Source organism: Vigna umbellata, chromosome 11 (assembly GCF_029865625.1).
Source record: "Vigna umbellata cultivar VRB3 chromosome 11, Vumbellata_1.0, whole genome shotgun sequence".
NCBI classification, from domain to species: domain Eukaryota; kingdom Viridiplantae; phylum Streptophyta; class Magnoliopsida; order Fabales; family Fabaceae; genus Vigna; species Vigna umbellata.
Window position 1 is genome coordinate 20,005,931 of NC_142175.1, and position 22,703 is coordinate 20,028,633.

General features: G+C 33.0%; 1 protein-coding gene and 1 pseudogene across 3 annotated transcripts; both read right to left on the bottom strand.

Moving 5' to 3' along the window:
• Positions 1-3,178: 3,178 nt before the first annotated feature.
• Positions 3,179-4,365, bottom strand: LOC148191117 (uncharacterized; annotated as a pseudogene).
• Positions 4,366-17,604: 13,239 nt separating this feature from the next.
• Positions 17,605-22,500, bottom strand: LOC124834889 (AT-hook motif nuclear-localized protein 7-like). 3 transcript variants are annotated; one of them, XM_047309698.2, is made up of 6 exons: positions 22,340-22,500; positions 20,837-21,260; positions 20,442-20,509; positions 19,683-19,814; positions 18,345-18,506; positions 17,605-18,222 (listed from the first exon to the last, which is right to left on the bottom strand). In XM_047309698.2, the coding sequence occupies exons 2-6, from the start codon at positions 21,210-21,212 to the stop codon at positions 17,881-17,883; spliced, it is 1,080 nt and encodes a 359-aa protein (XP_047165654.1). In that variant the 5' UTR covers positions 21,213-21,260; positions 22,340-22,500; the 3' UTR covers positions 17,605-17,880. The 3 variants fall into 3 exon arrangements, with proteins under 3 accessions (XP_047165654.1, XP_087958516.1, XP_047165655.1); XM_088102390.1 differs by lacking the exon at positions 22,340-22,500 and adding an exon at positions 22,140-22,298; XM_047309699.2 differs by lacking the exon at positions 22,340-22,500 and adding an exon at positions 21,374-21,757.
• Positions 22,501-22,703: the final 203 nt, after the last annotated feature.

The following is a 22,703-nucleotide window of genomic DNA, read 5'->3' on the forward strand; positions in this document are numbered from 1 at the left end:
TCTTGTTGCAAATGTTGTACTTCAAGAATGGTAAAGAAGCTAGGCCTAACTACTACTCCTCATCCTAAACCTTATAAACTCCAATGGATCACAGAGGATGAAGGAATAATAGTTAAAGAACAAGTGAGTGTACCTATTTCCATTGGAAAATATGAAGACCAAATTGTTTGTGATATAGTACCAATGGAAGCTGGGCACATATTACTTGGAAGGCCTTGGCAATTTGATAAGCAAGCTCTACATGATGGAGTCACCAACAAAATCACCATTCAACACAAGGGCAAGAAAATTGTTTTATGTCCTCGTACACCTTCACAAGTAAGAGAGGACCAAATAATTCTTAAGAAGAAGTTGGATGGAGAGAAGAAAAAGGAAAATAGGAAAGAGAAAAAGGAGAAGAAGATGAGTTTGGTAAACAATTCCTCAACCAAAGAAGTTGTCCAACGTCAAACCTTAAAAGTTTCTAAAAATCTTTTGCTTGGACAACCTCATTTTCTTCTTTATTGCAAAGAGGCACTTGTTCCAATAAATTATGAATTTGGTTCTCTACCAAAGGGGTTACAAAAACTTTTAAAAGAATTTAATGATGTATTTCTTAAAGAGGTACCAAGTGGATTACCACCTTTGAGGGGAATAGAACATCAAATAGATCTGGTGCCTGGGGCAAGCCTTCCTAATAGGCCAGCCTATAGGACCAACCCCATGGAAACAAAAGAGATAGAGAAACAAGTTAATGAATTATTGAACAAAGGGTGGATCCAAAAGAGCTTAAGTCCTTGTGTTGTGCCTGTGTTGTTGGTTCCTAAGAAGGATGGATCTTGGAGAATGTGTACAGATTGTAGGGCCATCAACAATATAACTGTTAAATATAGGCACCCCATTCCTAGATTAGATGACATGTGGGATGAATACATGGAGCAAACATTTTCACTAAAATTGATCTCAAAAGCAGATATCATCAAATAAGAATTCAAGAGGGAGATGAATGGAAAACCGCTTTCAAGATCAAGTTTGGTTTGTATGAATGGTTAGTCATGCCCTTTGGCTTGACCAATGCTCCAAGTACATTCATGAGGTTGATGAACCATGTCCTTAGGGAATGCATAGGGAGGTTTGTAGTGGTCTACTTTGATGACATCTTAATGTATAGTCAAGGTCTTCAAGAGCACCTTAGCCATGTCAAACAAGTCTTGCTTCTTCTTAGAGAACATCATCTCTTTGCCAACTTTGATTAATGTACCTTTTGTCAAGAAATTGTAATTTTCCTTGGATTCATAGTTGGAAAAGAAGGTGTACATGTTGATCCTGAGAAAATCAAGGCTATACAAGAATGGCCAACCCCTAAAACAGTAGGAGAGGTGAGAAGTTTCCATGGATTAGCTAGTTTATATAAAAGATTTGTAAAAGACTTCTCCACCCTAGCTGCTCCTTTGAATAAACTAGTCAAGAAAGATGTTCCTTTTCTTTGGGGTAATAAACAAGCTTTATCTTTTGAGACCTTGAAACATAAGTTAACTCATGCACCTATTCTAGCCTTGCCTGATTTTTCAAAGCCTTTGAACTAGAATGTGATGCATCTAGGGTAGGGATAGGAGTTGTTTCAATTCAAGAAGGTCATCCCGTAGCCTACTTTCGTGAAAAACTTAGGGGACCTACTTTAAACTATCCTACCTATGATAAAGAGTTATATGCCTTCATTAGAGCTTTAAAAACTTGGGAGCATTATTTACTAATTCGAGAATTCATCATACATACTGACCATGAATCTCTCAAGTATACTAAAGGGCAAGCAAAGCTAAACAAGAGACATGCCAAGTAGGTGGAATACCTGGTGCAATTTCCTTATGTCATCAAACACAAAAAGGGGAGTACTAATGTTGTTGCGGATGCTTTATCTAGAACACATGCATTATTAGTAACCCTAGGCTCCACTAGTGCAGAATTGGCCTTTAACGTCACCCAATAGACGTCCGTCCACCAAAACCCCAAAGTAAATAATTGACCAGTGGCATAAATGTAAATAATTGAGTGTGGAGACGTCCGTTCTGGCGGGGGCCGGACGTCTATAATATTATAGACGTCCGGCCCCCTCTAACGGACGTTCAAAAGGCTGACGGGGGGTTGAAGAGTTGATTGCTTCAACCTATTGAACGTCCGTTCTGGAGGAGGACGGACGTCTATAATATTGTAGACGTCCGGCCCCCTCCAGAACGGACGTTCAATAGGCTGACGGGGGGAGTTGAAGAGTTGATTGCTTAAGCTTTCTGAACGTCCGTTCTGGAGGGGGCCGGACGTCTACAATATTATAGACGTCCGCCCCATCCAGAATGGACGTTCAAAAGGCTGAAGCAATCAACTCTTCAACTCCCCCGTCAGTGTCTTGAACGTCTGTTCTGGAGGGGGCAGACGTTTATAATATTGTAGACGTCCGACCCCCTCCAGAACGGACGTTCAAGAGACTGACGCGGGAGTTGAAGAGTTGATTGCTTCAGCTTGTAGACGTCCGGCCCCCTCCAGAACGGACGTTCAAGAGATTGACAGGGGAGTTGAAGAGTTGATTGCTTCAGCTTGTAGACGTCCGGCCCCCTCCAGAACGGACGTTCAAGAGGCTGACAGGGTAGTTTCACCCGAAAGAAGTCCTTCCACCTGACTTGGCTGACTTGGAATGAAGTAGTAAGGAGCTGGACTCAGGAAAGGAAGTAAAAGTGCATAAAAGAAGAGTCACAGTCACCGCTAAGCGTAACTTACCGCTGAGCGGCATTCTGAAGCACCATAGTCACCGCTGAGGGCAAATATTGCAGCTGAGCGTCATCTTGAAGAGCTGCACTTACCGCTGAGCACCAAAAGTGTCGCTTAGCGCCATTTTCTTTGAGCTTGGGCCTATTTTCTGTAATTTTTAATAAACTATATAAGGGTTTAGTCGACCTAGGGTTGGTATCTTTGGACAGAAAGAGGCGAAATCACACTTTCTTCACCCCTTGGAGGCGGATTTTGAATGCGGAAGCTCCTTTCTTCGAATTCTAGGGTTTTATCTTTCATTCTTTTCATTATTTTCATCTAGTTTCACCATGTCTATGGTGAACTAAATCTCCATTGTTGTTGGGGAACCGATGTAATCCTTTGAAACTCTCATGTATTGAATTGGTTCTATATTTTATATGCTTTGTTTCATTAATTGTTAGGGTTTTTCTTGCCGAGTGTTGACACCTTCCAATACCATTAACCATTTATGATTCACTGGATCAGTGACATAGAATATTTGTCTTGCTTGACTAGCCATAATAAATTGTTGATCCGTGTAACTCATTTTGTTAAGATCCACCAAAGTGAATCTGAGGTCTTCTGTCACCACACCAGAATTATTATCAACCCATTTACACTTGAAAACTGAAACTCTAAAAGTGACATGATCAATTTCCCAAATTTCTTGTATTATTCCAAAATAACTCATTGATGTTGTAATTGGATTCTTATCCTTGGAACTGGAAAAGTGTACAGCCTCAGCTTGTAGGGTAACTCTATTATTTTGAACTCTACTTTTATCGTCTTCCTCCTTTGAATAGAACAAGTAATTATTTATGTAATAGCCGCCGAAAGTGATCACATCGGTGTTAGGACCACGAGCTAGTCTCAATTTTCAAAAACATTTGGAGTTGCGTAAATATATTTCTTAAACCAAGCTATAAAGGATTTGTTATGTTCATGAAGTGTCCACTTTTCACTCATACGTGGATGTGCCGACTTAATTTCATCAATGTGTTGTGAAATGTAAGGAATAACATCCTATGTGTTGTTTAAACTGTACAAATGAGTTTGATTAACTTCTTTTCCACTAACACTTTCAATCTTCACTCCTCGAACTCCCTATCCTTCACGTCTGTTTTCATGTATATTCTTTGGAAATCCTATTGGTTCACAACTTGGCATATAACTTGAGCAGAATTCAATGGCTTCCTCTGCAATGTAGCGCTCTATAATCGAAGCTTCTAGTCTCAATTGATTCTTAACATATCCCTTTAAGATCTTCATGTATCTTTCAATCGGGTACATCCACCTCAAGAAAACTGGCCCACATATTTGAGTTTCTCTCACTAGATGGACAATCAAATGAACCATGACATCAAAAAATGAGGGTGGGAAATACATTTCCAATTGGCACAATAGTCTGATGGCCTCATTTTGCAAATCATCTAACTGTCGAGGATCAACAACTTTCTTGCAAATGGCATTGAAAAACAAACTCAAACGTGTGAGAATACCTCTAACCGAGGCAGGTAATATGGCTCGAATAGCTACTGGTAAAAGTTGTTGCATTAAGACATGACAATCGTGAGACTTTAAACCAACTAACTTTAAATCTTTCATAGAAACAAGGCTACTAATATTCGACAAATAACCTTGTGGAACCTTCACACTATGTAAAAACATTGACAAAAAAATTTGCTTTTCTTTTTTTGAAAGAGTGTGACAAGCTGGAGGAAGATAGGTGCGTCTTCCTATGGATTGCGGATGTAGCTAAGAACGGATTGCCATGTCAACCAAGTCTTGTCGTGCTTTCACTCCATTTTTTATCTTTCCTTTAACGTTTAGTAAAGTCCCAACAACACTATCACATACATCTTTTTCAACATGCATCACGTCTATGCAATGTCGCACATCAAATTTACACCAATATGGAAGATTAAAGAATATTGATCACTTTTTCCAAATATTTTTCTCAATGGTCTTCTTTTTATGTTTTCCGAAGACAACATCAATGTTCCTCACCTGGTTGTATACTTCTTCCCTATTACGGGGTCTGGACACTACATCATCTTTAGGACTTTCATTAAACACTTTTTTCAATATACGGTAAGGGTGATTTCGAGGAAGGAATCTTAGGTGTCTTGTGTATACAGTTTTCTGTCTATGCTTCAATTGAAGATAACTAGTATTTTCTTCACAAATCAGACATGCAAAATCACCTTTCATACTGTAACCACTCAAGTTCCCATATGTTGGGAATTCATTTATGGTGCAAAACAACATTGCACACAAACGAAAGTTTTCTTCTGAATATGAATCGAAGACCTCAACGCCCTCTTCCTACAACATTTTTAAATCGTCAATTAACGGTTTTAGATAAACATCAATGTCATTTTCACGTTTTCTAGGACCCGATATCATCATAGACAACATCGTGTATTTTCTCTTCATGCACAACATAGAAGATAAATTGTAAATCATCAACATAACTGGCCATGAACTATGTTTGTTACTTAAGTTTCAATAAGGATTCATACCACCGATAGCAAGTGCGGTCTTAAGTTTCTTGGCTCTGTACTAAATTCGGGAAATGTACCATCAATGTTCTTCCATTGTGGGGAATCAGTTGGGTGTCAAAGAAGATTATCAAATATTCTTCCATCAACGTGCCACATAAGATTCTTCGCATCTTCTTTAACAGAAAACAATCCTTTCAACCTAGGTACTATAGGTAAATACCGCATGACCTTAGCCGGTGGACCTTCATTCATCGTTATTTCCATCAAGTTTCTTCTTAAATCATGATGAATCACACGTCTGACACACCTTCATTGAAGCATACTGATCTCTACACAATACACAGTCATTGGGACATGCATGTATCTTTTGGTATTCCAAACCCATTGGACATAGAATTTTCTTCACGTCGTAATTACGGATAGGTAACGTGTTATTTTATGGAAGCATCTGTAAGACCCTTGAAATTTGTTGTAATTAAGATACTAGATATTTTTGAAATAAAAAAATAATAATTTTATGTATAAATGCTACAGTAAAATACGTATAGTGCTACAGTAAAATATGTACAGTGCTACAGTAAAAATACCTCATGAATCATGTGTTGCTACAGTACTGCTACAGGAAAAATGTAGTACAAGCTACAATACCGCTACAGTGAATAGTAGTACAGCTACAGTACTGCTACAGTAATTGTAGTACAGCTACAGTACTGCTACAGTAACCCCTAACTTCAACTATAAAAAGGGGTGAGAAATGAAGTTTTAAGGGAGGAGGGTGAAATTGAGTAAGACTTTTGTCAAAAATAAGGAGATATTAGGAATATAATCTGAGTTGTAGAGAAGGTAGCGAGAGCTTCTGAAGAAGTGCTCTTCATTCAGAAAGGAGGGAGAATCAGGTAAGGGAAGCTACTCTTGAATCTTGAGTATACAATACTTTGCTTTTGTCTAATCTTAAATCTTGAATATGGAGTATTTTATTTCTGGATGATCTTGAATTTTGAATGAGAACGTATTTCTGTGATGAGACCAAGTTTGATAGTTGTAAAACGTGATATTGATTATGTTATGCTAATTGTACGTTATTGTTACTTATAACATTTATTTGTTTCTTTTGTATTGTTGGAAGGACGAGAAGTTGTCTAACCGGCTCTGCCAGATTCAACTTCTTGTTTCCCCAGAGCTCTTATTGTTCCTTATCTCTTTACATTTTTGGAAGGACGAGAAGTTGTCTAACCGGCTCTGCCAGATTCAACTTCTTGTTTCCCCAGACCTTTTATTTCTTATTTATATTGTATTTTTGGAAGGATGAGAAGTTGTCTAACCGGCTCTGCCAGATTCAACTTCTTGTTTCCCCAGAAATTTTATTGTTTTATCTATTTTTTTTATTGCATCTTTCTGGAAGGATGGGAAGTTGTCTAACCGACTCTGCCAGATTCAACTTCTTGTTTCCCCTGAATTTTTATATTAAGATTATTTTGATGGTAGGGGAGCTAATCCTTTCTTACATATGATATTTATACATATTATGATCATGAATATGAGTTATGAACATGTTAAAATTTTGATAATGGTAGTTATCTATTCACTTGTGAAAATTTAGTTTTCATGATTATAATTTTCGAGTTACTGTGGTAAAACATTCCTTTTAATTGTTGTTACCGTTGGATTTAGCTAAAATTTTAATATATGAATCCTAAGACCTATTTTTTTCATTTTGACCGTTCGGATCATTAATTAAGAGTGTGTACTTGGAGAAATAAGTTCTACATGTTTGAGTAAATTAATTACCCCGTTATTGTGTTACTGAGTCCTCTCGGTAAAATATAGATTCTGTTTTATTTGACCGTTAGATCAACCTGAAAATTTGATGTATGATTCCTAAGATATATTACTATAATTTGACCGTTTGGATTTGTAATTAGAAGTCTATGTGTTGAGAAATAAATTTTGAAATTTTGAAAAGTATGATGAACACTATATTTTTGTTCTTAAGCTATCATGGTAAAAACTTCATATATATTTCATTTATCGTTACATTGAGCCCAAACTTTAATATGTAGTTCCTAAGATATGTTGATGTATTTTGGCTGATTTATGACCTTTGATTGGTGAAAATATGTTGAGTTATACTCGGTTATGGGTAAAAATGAGTTTATAATATGAAGTATGATATCTGGCAATATGTTTAATTTATTGACACCAAAACGGGTTATTGTCAATTTATGATTAAAGAATGAACATGATTGAGTTAGGTGGATAAGAGGATATGAATTGTTGATTTTATGAAATGTTGGAGTGGATATAAGAAATCATTACTTATGAAATGATGTTTACTACTGGGAGTAGTATGTTCGGTTTATACCATGAGAGCTTGATATGAGCAAAGTAACACCCGAGGTTTATGAAAGCAGGCAGAAAGTGGTCTGACCATAAGGCTTTGACATAAATATATGATTCGTAAGTTTTATAGAAGCAGACAAAGAGAGGTCTGACCATAAGGCTTCAGAAAGTAAGACATAGTATACAGGTAAGGCTTAAGGAAGCAGGCAGAGAGCGGTCTGACCATAAGGCTTCGTGAGTAAGCATGGTATACTTGTAAGGTTTATGAAAATGAGAAAGAGGATTTTGAAGAAGTTAAAAAAAATGGATTAATGACATCGGGATAATGGTATTTATAAATTGCGGAAATACATGATTGAAACATTTATATTATAAGTAAGTTTAATGATTGTATGATATGGTTGGCTTACCCTTATTTGTTTGTGCTATGATCATATAACTAATGTTATATGTGAGCAGATAATGTTGCAGATGCAGTTGAAAAAGCTTAGAGATGATGAGAGAGATGCGGGGAAAAACTTTCAGGGATTTTTGTAAAAAGAATAAATTTGCATTGGAAAAATATGTTGTGTAAGACTTATAAGTTTAATTTCGAATTTATGTTAAGTGGTGAAGACTATAATGTTTAAAGTTTGTAAGTTTGGAATTGTACTTTGGAAGAATTGAAATAAAGTTTGATTGTTTATATCAGATATCAAATTAATTTAGTCTTTACTACCAGTAATACCCTTTAAATTATTTGGGTGTTACAGCATCTCCTTCAGCAACTCCAACAATTCCGTGAAACTTTTATCAGTCCATTCGTTTCTTGCTTTTAAACAAAACAATTTCAAAGTAGCCGATAACCTTGTAAAATTGATGCATCCTAGATACAACTCTTGCTCTGAATTATTCTTAAGACTATGAGCTCTTCCAAAATTTTCTTCGCCAACATCACGTACCATTTCGTCTAAATGATCATTAATCCATTGGTCGACATAATTCGAACCTCTTAACGTTGTTGGATTATATAATACTTCCCCATGCCAAGTCCAAACTGTATAACTTCTCATAAACAGATGATCACGGATGTTGTCCAAGTCTTCATATACTTGATTGAGATAATGAACACAAGGGCAAAAATATGCCTCGTTCACTGGTTTTGCATGTTCTTTAACATATTCTATGAACTCAAATACCCCTCGTTCATACTCTTCACTAATAAGACGCTGATGAATCCAGCTTCGATCCATACTACTACTCTAAAAACAAAGAATCCATGTAAAAATAAAGAACTAACTTATGTACAGAACCAAAAATAAATACCTATCATACGTTGAAGGAAAAAAAACTATCATATTATATGTACACGAACACAAATATCTATCGTAATACATATATCATACCTCCAGAATCGACAAACACAAACACATATATCATACGTAAGAAATATTTAAGGAAAAAAAAAACAAACTCGAAATGGTGTCACTAGAGAAGAAGATGAAGTTCACTGACCACATACGAAAAACAGCCTAAAGATAAACGAAAATCAATCGGTCAAACCACATGAAAAACAAAGTAAATAAGTAGCAAATGACATTAGAAATACCAGTGTTAACGGTGTGCTCTTACCAGAGAATTAATAGAACGTCGTATTCAATGCGGCTTCTGACAAACAAAATTTTTGATCCCCGGCAATGATAACAGTTGAAAAATTGTTATTTTCATGCTTAAAATTGACACAAAAAGCAACCTTTACACTTAGAAACTAGCTTGAAATCATGCTTTTATCCATATTTTCATAAATAAGAGAGCTGGACAGGTTTATGCTTGATTTCAGTGTTTTTGTGCAGGTTTTAAGGTGAATTTAGTGAAAAAAGTGAAGAAGGAGAGAGATGGAATCAGAAAAGTCAACCAGAAACCAGAAAAGTCAACTAGTCAACCAGAAAAGTCAACCAGTCAACCAAAAAGTCAACCAGTCAACCAGAATACGGAAAAAGTCAACCATACGAGTTTTGGGCCAGTTTTCTGCGATTTTATGATCTGTTTGGGCTTGGACCCGTTTTCTATTATTTTTATGTCCTATTTAAAGACCTAGATGTCTTAGGGTTTGGTATCTTTGGCAAAGACGAAGCAAACACTCTCTCTTCCACCCCTTTGAAGGAGGATCTTGGATGGTCAGGCTACCTCTTCACCTTTCTAGGGTTTTATCTTTCATTCTTTCATTATTGTTCATCTAGGTTCACCATGAATATGGTGAACTAAACCTTGTATGTTTGTTGGGGAATCAATGTAATCTTTTGAAGCTCTCATATATGGAATTTGTGCTTGCATCTTAATCTAAGATTTATGCTTTCTTTCATCATTAGTTAGGGTTTTTCCTCTTTGCTTAATGCTTGCTTTGTTTAACTCATTCAATGCATGATTATTGATTTTGTCGATACGGGAACGTACGGGGAAGTCTAGATCCGGGGAATCTCTCCCAATATTATATTGGTTGTCGTTAAGCTCCTGCACTTGATGAACTAATTATTAGGAATGCTAGGAATTGTATGAACTCGTAATTAGGGAGAAGCCTTCTTGAAAGGTACTTTAGAGAGTGGCATTAACAATGATGATTTGAATGTTGAATTCCTAAAATATATGAGAGTGGATAAGATGAAATTGACCCCCAACAACATATTCATATATATATTTCATTGAAAGTGCGTGTCTTTTGCTTTTGCCATTGATCAAAACTCATGCATACATGTTTATTTTCTGTCTTGCATATTAAACTCCAAATATTTCGTTCTTAAGTCTTAGCTAATCAACGAACCACACAACTAAACTAGGCCGTGAGTCCTTTGGGAGAACGATACTTGGTCTTACCGAGTTTATTACTTGAAACAATTCGGTCATACTTGCCGATTGTAAAACAAGTTTGTGACATCATATTTTGGTGATCATAAATTTGTCCATCAGGCAACGACGCCAAAAACCTGATAAACCAATTTTTTGATCCCCGGCAACGGCGCCAAAAACTTGTTAACACTTCGGCAAGTGTACCGAATCGTATCAAGTAATAATAAATGGTAAGACCAAGTATCGTTTCCCAAGAGACTCACGGCACTAAACAATTATGTAATCGCTTATCTAATTAAGACTTAAGAACAATTTTTGGGGTTTTTGAATGCAAATGCAATAAAAATAAACATGAATACAAATTTGATCAGTTAAGGATAAACACAAGGGTGAATGGATGATATTGAAAATATGAGTTGAATATGTGTTGTTGGGGTTTAGATTTCTCCTAATCACTCTCATGCATATAAGAATTCATCTTTTTTATTAATGTTAATGAAACTTTCTAATTTACCTTAAACCCGATGTCTCGGTGAAGAAAGCCTACTCCTAATTACTAGTTCACATTGTCTTGTATCCCTAGCAATTAATCATGCATTACATTTGCATAGAAGCTTAAAGGCAACCAACCCTCCTATCCCTATGTCTAGGTAATATTGCTTTTGGGAGAATTTCTCCAGTTCTATATTTTCTCATATGTGTCCATAGTGACAAAATCAATAATCATGCAATTGAATGAGTTAAACAAAGCATGCATAGAGTAAAGAGGAAAAACTCTAACAATTAATGAAGTAAAGCATTTATAAAATAAATCAATTCAATACATGAGAGTTTAGAGGTTACATCTTCCCCAACAACAAATAAAGTTTAGTTCACCATAATCATGGAGAAACTAGATGAACAATGGAATGGAAGAGATAGAAAAACCCTAGAAACTGAAGAAGAGACTCCCGCATCCCCAAATCTGCCTCCAGAGGAGCAAAATGTGTGTTTCTGTGCTTATGCCATCAAGAGATATCAACCCTAAAACGTCCAAGTCTTTAAATAGGGTAGAAAAATAACAGAAAACGAGTCCAAGCCCAAAATATATCAGAAAAATAACAGAAAATGGGTCCAAGCCCACGAAACTAGCGCTCAACACCCTAAGTGAGGCGCCCAAGCGTCAACTACGATACTAACTGGCACTCAGCGCCCCTGAAAGGGCGCCCAGGCGGTGATGCGGTGCAGAATGGTACTCATCAAATGAACTTGACTTATCAGTTTCACTGTTGACCAATTGGTCTCACTCTTTAACCGTTCGGCAAATCTTCTACCACACCATTCGGCTTCTCCTTCCACAAACCGTTCGGTTTGTCTATCTTTCTCTCCATCTGTTCGGTTTATCTATCCCCAAATCTACCTCTAGAGGAGCAAAATGTGTGTTTTTGTGCTTATGCCATCAAGAGATATCAACCCTAAGCCTGTGTTCACTTGAGGGAGTTTGGAGGAGATGATTTGGGGGAGAGTGATTGAATGGATTTGAGGGAATTTGAGGGTAATTTTTTTGTTGTTTGTTTGAGTGGATTTGGAGGTAATTGAGAGTGGATTTGAAAGTAAAGTTTGTGAGAATTAGTGTTAAATTTGATTGATGTGACATATTTTAAAAATTTGTTTAATAGGTAGAAATTAAAGATTACCAAAATGCCCCTAAGTATTAAAGTAATATAAAATGATATTTGTTAATGATATATTTAATTGTAAAAATGTTTATAAAGAGTAAAAAATTAACATTAATTATTAAAATTAATTTTAAAAATGTATAAAAATTGTAGTTTAGTAAAATAAATTTATTTTTAAATATAATATTTTTGTAATATAATTTACTACAATAAGATTTTAATACCATGTTCTAATATTTTACTACCAAGTTGTAATATTTTTGTAATACTAAAAGTGAAAATGTAAAAAGAAGATGAAAGGAAGAAGATAAAACAAATATCTAATTGTCGGAGGAAGATGCCAAAAAAAATATCTAATTTTTGTGAGCATAGTTATCCACAATCCATTCTTCCAACTACACTCCCTCCATGTCATAGTCCATGGCTATCACCGCAACTCACTGTCTCCAACTAGCTGGCGCCACCGTGTGCACTCACTGAAGAACTTCCATTTCTTGCAAGAAGAAATCGAATAAGATTGCATTCATGGAAACGAAAATCTCCGACCAAAAGCAATATGGTCTTCTTTGTTATTGAGAAATACCTAGAAACCACAATCTGGAGAATTTCTCCCAAAAGCAATATTGCCCAGGGATGGGGATAGGAGGTTTGGTTATCTTAAGCTTCTATTCGTAGTGCAAAATTAATTATTAGGGATGCAAGGGATTGTGGTCTAATAATTAAGGATAGGCTTTCTTCGCCGAGGGATCTGGTTTTAAGTGATTTAGATAGTGACGTTAACAATTGAATGAAGAAGATAAATTCTTATATGCATGAGAGTAAGGATGGTGAAATCTAAATCCCAACAACATACTCATCTCATAGTATAAAAATCATCCATTCACTTTTGTGTCTTGCCCCAATCAAATTGCCTTCATATTTACTTTTTCTGCATTTTGCATTCTAAACCAATGAAATTGTTCTTAAGTCTTAATTAGTTAAGGTATTACATGACTGTCTAGTACCGTGAGTCTTCTGGGATACGATACTTGGTCTTGCCATTTTATATTACTTGATACGATTTGGTACAATTGCCAATGTGTTAACAGTTATGTATTCACACTCAGGGGTGGTGCGATTACATGGAGATCAGTCAGGCAAACAATTATTACAAGATCAACAATGGAATGAATTATTGCTCTTGAGATGGTTGGTAACGAGGCTGAGTGGTTGAAAAACTTCTTAGCGAACATTCCATTAGGAAAGAAACCAACCATGTCGGTATCAATACACTGTGATTGTCAATCGGCAATAGCTATAGCTAAACACAAGAATTACAATGGAAAGAATAGACATATACAATTGAGACACAATTTGGTGCAGCAGCTGCTAAAGAGTGAAATTATTTCCATTGATTATGTGAAGTCAGAACGGAATCTAGCATATCCTCTAACCAAACCCCTTAGAAGACAAATGATATTAGAAATATTGAGGGGAATGGGACTTAAGCCACTTGCAAACAAACAAGTGGTGGTAACCCAACCTTTGTGATTGGAGATCCCATGAATAAGGTTCATATAGGTAAGAACAAGTCACTTGTTAGTTCTGATAGCACTAAATTGATTTTAATCAATTATGGTGTGTGTGAAAGTGCTAGAGATTGCATTATTGAGAGGCTAAACTTTGTTATTAAAATTCTATGTGGTGAAAGAATTTTAGCTTAAACAAAGTTTTTAATGATTTTCATATCCCTTATGGGTGGTGTATGATTTGCAGCATACACTTGATGAAATCACCTATATAAGTGTCAAGTGGGGCCGCTTGCATGAGATTTTGGCATGATCTCTAGAGCACTCATGAATATCAGGCACGTGCATGGCCTAGTAAGCGCAACACAACGATAACAACAAGGATTGTGAGGGTGTATTGTGATTGATAAGCCTCTAACACACGTCAAGTGTATTTGGTTCATATAGCTTGCTATACCAACTACATTGTGTGTTAAGTTTCTAAATCTAAGACTAGTTCACATGAGAATGCTTAACTCAATTTAAATGTTCAATAACATAAACCTTCAATTTAGTCGATAATATAAAAAATTTATCTTCTTTGTTATCTTATTACTAAATTTTGTTTCATTTGAAGAAATTTTTTGTTTTGCTAAAATCATTTTAGTTATCTCTCTCAATAGTTCGAATAAGGTGATATTTGAAAAGTTTCTTAAGTCTCAAAAATATTCTTCATCTTATTCATATTTTTAATTATACATTTGTTTTTCTTTGTGATATTTCATTCAACGGTCTATCTATAAGACACACATTTAATTATTTTTTTTAATATTTCTATTTGTTGTTTATTTTCATCATGTAGAATGTTGTTTTAATATTTTTTTTAATATAATTATCTTTATTTTTTTAAAGTCATATCGTAAGTGTAATTTTACCTATAAATAAATTTTATTACTATAATATAACAATTTAATGTAATGGTCATGAATAATTTTTATCAATATTCAACATATATTCATGTTCAAAAGAGAAAAGATTTATGTTAAATTTTAATTATTATTAGTTTAATTTTTTTTCTTTTGTATGATTTTGATCAAGTAGTATATTGTAATTTTTATTAGTGTATAGAAAATAAGATTTCATTATAATTTAAAAAACTAAAGTAAAGAAACATTTAAAATATTTTTTAATTTTAATAATTGTTTTCCTTATATATTTTCTAAAATAAAAATTATCAACTAGGTTTCAATGTTTTGGTTCTCTTGATATTTTATTTGATATTCTATGTATACGATTATAACTTTTTTCTAAACATTTGATATTAAAAAAATAATAATATTCTTTTTTAAAATTAAATATTTAATAATATTATATATTTTTTCATAATTTTAATAATTTTATAAAAATTAATTAATTAAAATTGAAATAATAATATAGTGGACACATAAATGGATATATCCTTTATTAGATAATAATGAAAATATATTTCTTATTGGATAATAAGGAGGATGAGACAAAAAATTAAAATCATTTAAATTTAAGTATGAAAATAGGAATAAATTTATTCTTGATAGGTAAATATAAGATAGTAAATCTCGTCCCATTATCTTCTAAGCCGTTGTCGTCTTATTTCCAATTAGCTTCAACAAATATTCATTACTTTCGTATTCTATATTTGCAGTTAAACCTTCTCATTTTTGCAGTTCTATTTACATTATTCATTACTTTCGTATTCTATATTTTCCATTGAGATTACTAAAAAGAGATGCTATCTAATTACAATTGTTATTTGAACACTTTGATGTTCTTTACAAAATCCTAAACTTTACTAATTAAAATCATGAAACTATGGCACTCACAAATTAACTTAAAATTATGTTATTTTTACTTTATTTTATATGTAATTGAAAATATTTAAGGATATGATATAAACTAATGATGGAATGTACAATAAGAAAATTTTGAAAAAAATATATAATCTCTGTGCAGAATTATAAGATCTTAAAAATAAATAAAATCTAAAATTACATTTACTTCAACTAATAATGTTATAAAATAATTTAAATTTAGTAAGCTTTAGTCATCAACTACCTTTTCTCCTTTATCGTGTATTGAAGTTTCAAATAGTTAATCAACTACTTGTATTAAAAATTGTCTTGGGAGATCAATTATTATAATTGAAATGATGATGAAGCTAATAAGTGAATTTATGGAGTTGTTGACTTTTTGGCAACAGTACTATATTTCTAAACTGTTAAATGTACCTTAAAATATTCATGCTATTTTCTGTAATCAATGTTAGTTTTGTATTTAACTTTAAATTTCGTTATATATTTAATCAAATAATCAAATTGCAAGCTTACATCAATATAATATATATATATATAACCGGAAGCAATCATTCTTTTACAAATCAATTATGATAATAAAATTAAGATTAAACTCACTTTTATTAGAGTCTATCATAATAATATTTATTAAATATATTATGTTATTCACTTTGGAATTACCTATAAACATTTAATAACTTCCATGAAATATAATTATATTGATATATTAAAAATCTCTAGAGATAGACTCTACTGTTCAGTAACCTAAAAGAAATTAACTAAAGTGGACTAAACTATCAATTAATTATACTACATGAACTAAAATAACTGGATCTATTCAAAGTAACAATTGAATTGAATCTTTTTATAATTCAGTCTCTAAAATTACACAATTCAATTCATATTACTGAATTTGTTTTTATTGATTTTCTTCCAATTAAAAAAAATGAAAAGGATTGTTTTTTATTTATTTTAATCATAATAAATATTTCCATTATTTAAAAAATATTAATATTGAACATGAAAAAAGTGAAGGAAAACAAAAGTCAAAGTAAAAAAAAGTGTTACATCTACATATTTAGAAAAATTGAAACAATTAAAAACGAAGTTGAAAGAAAATAAATTGAGGGAAAAAAATACAAGATAAACTAAACTAATTAAAAATTATAAAAAAGTTGTTTGAAAGTATATACAGATATTAATTATGTATTATAAAATTAAATATCATATAGATTAGTAAAAACTATAATTAGACCACTTAATAATATATTCTTATTATAAACAAAAAATTAAGCTTTATCAAAGTTGTACTAAAAAATATTCATACTTATTTGTATACAAGTTGAAAGAATACTTTTCTTATTCTTTTTTAGAAGAATCTTAAAGAGCTTGAAAGAATACTTTTCTTATACCTTTCTAGAAGAATTTTAAAGAGCTGGATAAATTTGAGAAACTTGAGTAAGTTGAATAAGGTAAATTGATATGAAAAATTTATATATTTTTTAGTTTATATTTTTAGTTTTAAAAAATGATGAAATATTTTTTTTTTTAGATTTAACGATGAAGTGAGACAATTTAAGTGCATTTAAATAATTGAAGATGTATTAATAAGTTGTATTTTATTAAGCAACTTATATTTAAAGTTATATTAATTTTTTTTTTATTTTGTTGTTTATGAAAAAACATATATTCTTAAGTAACAAATTTTTCTTATTCTAAACTAATTTTCAGGGAAGACAAACTACTTTTTAATTTTTAATTATTCAGTTCATACAATTCATTTTGACAAAATCAAATCCAACATGCATTATTATATAAATGTACACATTCACCAACATTTTAAAGATGAATTAAATTTAAACTCATTTCTTAATAATGAATAAGTACAAACTTGCATCAAATCAAATTGGACAACCATACCCGAAACTACAAATGGATTGAGTTCTTGTTCAAAATTCTATTAGCCTTTTAACCAAAACCAAATTTCTTTTAAAAAAATCATTTTTAAGTTTGATCATCATGATTTCTAGTATTGTAACTCTTCAAATCACTGATTTCATGTATAAGAATAATTTAAGAGTGCACACAGACAATTACTATTACAACTTTTCTTTAAACATCATCAAAACACATCCTTAAACTAAATATAGAAAGAACTAAGAAATCTCAACATACCAATTATAAAGAAAAAAAGAAGAAATACTTCAACAAATGCAGTCATAAATAAATATGCAAACAGGTTTTGATTACATCCGAATTAGCCTACTCATAATACTGCAGAGTGCAGCATCTACCTAATGAGCCGATAAATAATATATCAGATACTCTACCTAGCTGCAACTTACAACACTGAAACTACATCCTATGGTAATAGACATCAGACATCAGACATGTTTGAAACAATCACTGTAGACATTAAATAAAACAGCCGAGTCATGAACTTTGTCAGCAAGAGTGCTTGAGGTTGTTGATCTTCAACTTAACAATCAGGTAAAGATATGTTAATATCAGTAGCTGACTTTCTTGAGTCTGCCATAGAATGCATGTTCACCCAGTTATCTCTTCTAAAGGCATTCGGAGGACTCAGGTTAGAGTTAATACTTCCTGAATTTTGCAGCACATGTGCTCCACTCATTACATTAATATTCACATCCTCTTTTTCAGGATTGCTCGCCGCCGGTGCCGGTGGCAGTGGCGCCGTTGTTGGAGTCACTGCAATAACCGGAGAAATAGCTGCTGCTGCTGCTGCATAATCAGTAGACTTAGGCTTTTTTAGTTTCTGCTCTTGCTGGCTGCTTGGTAAAAAGCTTCCCACCACCACCTAAACATAAGCAAACAGGCATAAGTCATCATCAAAGAGTGAGAATGAGTATTAGCAAACTTTGTTTTGGACATTGATATTTCAAAATTGAATTTTGTTTTATATTGAGGAAGATCACTTGCCTGTACAGGACTGGCAGCTACAAGAAGACCGGCAACTCCACCACCGACAACACGGCCGTCGGGGCTAGCCAGAGAGACAGACATTCCACCAGACCTGCTTCTTGTACCTTGGTTGTCAGTAGGCATGAATGATCCAGACAAGGAAAGTATCTCAAAACGGCCCTGCAAGAGAAAATGCTTTCAGAAAAACTGTAACAGTTGTTATATGTTTGAGATCAAAACAGATCCACATTTACACAAAATGGTAGAAATCAGAAAGAGAGAGAACTTGTGATGAAACAACTTACACTTCTGCATGTGATCATAATACAGACACACAGATATATAAAGTATTTATAGACTTAGTAGAGACTATCCTTTAGATTATGGCAAGTGATGAAACTTTCAACTTTCTCAATGCTAATACCAATGAACAATGATGATTTATTGGGTCGAGTAGAGAAAGAGAAAGGAAGAAAATAAGAGGAACAGAAATAAGAATGATAGAAGTAAAAGAAAAATAGTGCAGAAACTTTTCTTTCCTTATTCAGATTAGGACAGTAAAAAGAAATGAATAACTTCAATGCAAAATGTTTATACAGTAATCAGAAAATTTTAATTTAGGATGTGTTCGGATAATATTCTCCATAAGTACTTCTTAGAAAGAGAAATACGAAAGTTTGTTAAATAAGCTTATTCATAGGTTAAAATTAGCTGATGCAGAGGAAAATTTATAAAAAGTTTAACATATAACTTCTCTAAGATTTTATTTGTTAATTTGTGCATAAGCTAATTTTAGCTTATAGAAAAACTCATTGTATTCTTCCTTATTTTTCTGTTCTAAAGAAGCTTGTCCAAATCAGACCTTTTACCAAAAAAAAGATTACAGTTTTAACACCATTTTTTTTTAAAAAAAAATTATTTATTTTGCTTTAGCAATTATGCTATAAAAAATTATTGAACTTTTTAAGAAACTATAATGAAAAAGATAACCTATTTTCCTTCTCCTCCTATCAAGAAAAAAAAAGAAGAAAATTGGCATTTCTATCATTTCTCCCTTTTCTCCATCTCCTTCCTCTCCAATTACACCCTAAGAAAAACAACATGTGCATTCATTAAACACGAAATATCATGAACATGTTTCCTAGGTACATTAAATGCCATTATTCAACCAACAAAGTTTTATCCAGAACTACAAAAAATGAATGCATCCACTTGTTTATCAATGTTTTTTGTTAAACTGTGATTCAAATGAATTTACAGCCTTAAACAAATAGAGGATTCTTTGCATTAAAATATCAGTTTGAAAAAAAGGAAAGCTCACAGAAAAAAAACAAAATAAAACAACAAATGACACACCTCATAAGTTAAAGTACCCCCAGAAGAATCAGGCTGTCGAAGTGTAACATTTGAAATGACACCATTAGCAGATAAGATACATATAGCTCTAGGCCCTTGTTGAGAGAAGGATATCACCTTCATTGTAATGTCCTACAACAGCCAATGTGTAAAGCAAGATAACATCAATCAACTATAATCATTATAATATTATGAACTTTACTAGAATCATTGAATCTGTGTCGTACCCTTGTTTTGTAAAAAACCATAATAAAGCATGAATACAAAATAAAAAAGGGGAAAAAAGAAAGTTCAAATCCAGTTCATAGCTGTCACCGTGCATATAAAAATGACTTTTATTTAGAATGCATTATCCATGTTAAAATATCGTGCACCCATTTGATCTGAATTTAATAGTATCAATTTTACAAAAAATTATCATTATTAAACAAAAAGTACTTATTTCACACCAGCAATAAACTAACATATAGAGAATGGAACAGTAGAAATCAATGAACTGTCTTGAATTTCCATTGTGAATTGCTAAGTCCATTCACAGAACAAATAAAAGGTTGTATACTTTTGTCATCCACAAAACTACAAATAAATAAACAAAAATATTGCAGAAACAGATTTTAGAGTGGATTTTTAGTAGATTTATAATTGAGAATAAACAAATATATAAAGGGCTACCAAAAGTTTAATGTCTACTTGAAAAACGAGAAGTAAAAATGTCAATTCAATGATGTTTTTCCTTTGCCCTGTCCCAGTGAAGCATACCTCACCAGCATTGACAGTGATGATGTGTGGCATAAAATTTGTACCATCAGAGCATGCATTCAAGTCACCTACAGAAGCACCAAAAATAGATATTACTGAACAGAGTTGAAACTTACAAAGCAATCAATAATACCTAAAAATAACTCATATTTTGAACAAAAAGGCTGTTAAAAAAATTATAACTTAATGAAAGATTTGTTGAAAGTAGTTTCCAACTCCACAGTTAGACAGGATGCAAAATTCAAAGAAACACAACCAAGTAATTCAACATCAGAAACAGAAACATGTTTGAAACTTCACTACAAGGTACAACAAAATGAAAGTCACTTGATAAACCATATTAATTACCAACAACAACATTGAACTCATCAAAGAGACAAGGATCCATGATTTACCTAGATAATCCAAACCAAGTTTTTTCGACTGCTTATACTCCATACCCCGCATTTTCCCCCTCTTGCCAGATGAAAAATCATTAGAAGATGGTGCAGAAGACGAGATTGGCATTGGTGACAATGCCATAGTGACAGACCCATCAGGCCCATATTTCCTTGGTCTACCTCTTTTCTTCTTTGCTGATCCATCCAACCCCACACTTACCGGTGAGATACCAATAGCTGCAGTACCACCAATGCCGCCGCCACCACCACCACCACCATCAGGGACATGAACCTGGTTTGGAGCTTCACTCCTTGGCGCCACATGATAAGCTGATGGAGCTTCTGCCCCTATCACTGTAACCCCAGAACTAATACCTTCTCTGGCTTCCATGCAAATATTGATTTTTCACTCCCCAACCCTGTATCACCAAACCAACACCTACAACCCCAGAATAGAATGAAGAACAGTTAGTAAGTAAACGGAATATTAGAAAATAATTCATTAAAAAAAATCATAGCTTTTGCCAAAAGTATCAATGCATTCAAGCAAACCTTCTAGAGCATGATTCAAAGACACTGTGAAAACCCATCTAAGGATCTCACTGACGACTAAGAAGGTAACGAAAAGATGCAAACATCAATTTTACAAGAAGCTGTTTCACTTTATCAGCAAGATCTGTCGAGATTTTTAGCTATGCAATAAGAAAAATAAATAATAAAAAAATCAACACTTCTTGTTCTGAGTAGAGGAATCATAATAAGAAATGCAGATATCTGCGAGCAAAGTTTAAGATTTTTGGTCTTTGTTCATGTCTGAAAACGGGTACTTGGTTTCAAACACAGGAGCAAGAAATTTACCTCTTAGCAAGAGAGGAAAAAAGAAAAATCAAATATTAGCCACTAAAAGCAAAATAACAAAAACTAGTAAAATAGTACAATTGTATAATTTTTCAAAAAATTCCCCCACTCGGCTAAAATAATTATGAAAAACCTGGTAAAAATAAAAATAAAAATCATCCATTTGTTCAAATATATTTCTCAAGCTGGAGTGAAAAAATAAAGCAGAAGCCACACAAAAACATCATAGGCTTTTCAGAAACAGAAAAACAAACAACACCCTTTGCCATAAATCTGCTTCATACCCAGCATTTTTTTCCAATCTTTAAAAGACAGAAGAAAGCTGGAAGAAAGGAGAAAAATAGTAATAAATGCCAAAAATACAAAATAACATTACGAAACAAAGCTCCTTATATATTCTCTTATGGAAAGCAAATCAACATCAGGGTGTGGATATTCTTCAGAATGCAAAGATCATGACCTGTCACAGTGATTCCACACTCGAGCAAGCTTCTTCAGAAGCTGAAAACTTTTATTCAGATTTCTTTTTCAGCTCAACAAGAAACTCATCAACTCAACTGGACTCACCCCAGAGAGTGAAAACACAAAAAAGAAAAAAAAAAACACAAAAAAGAAGAAAAAAAAATACACTGTTTCCTCTGGAAAATTGAAGCCACTTACAAATTTCAGAAGGTGAAAAATACTCGCTGGCTGGTTGGTTTTTCCAAAGCTGCTTGAATTGAGAGTTGAAAAAGAAAGAAAAATGGAAAGCTCAAAATAAATACTACTGTTACAGCAATTAAAAGCTAAATAACAATACCAATAATAATAATAGTAATAATAATTCAGGAAGGAAAAAAAAAAGTATAATAATAAAGTGTGCTTCAATTAAACAAATAAAATATATTAAAGATTTTATTTGATTTGAATAAATTCCTAAACCCGATAAATACAATATGGTTAAGAAGAATTTGGCGTCCGTGAGGGGCAATTAAAAATTCTGAAAATCAAAATCAAAATGAAAATGTGTGTACACATTTGAGTC

Coding starts and splice junctions, on each gene's coding strand:
- LOC124834889 (XM_047309698.2), bottom strand. CDS start 21,212: ATGGAAGCCAGAGAAGGTATTAGTTCTGGGGTTACAGTGATAGGGGCA. Junction 20,510..20,836: donor ACTTGGTTTGGATTATCTAG/GTAAATCATGGA, acceptor GTGCTTCTGTAG/GTGACTTGAATGCATGCTCT. Junction 19,815..20,441: donor TCACTGTCAATGCTGGTGAG/GTATGCTTCACT, acceptor TGGCTGTTGTAG/GACATTACAATGAAGGTGAT.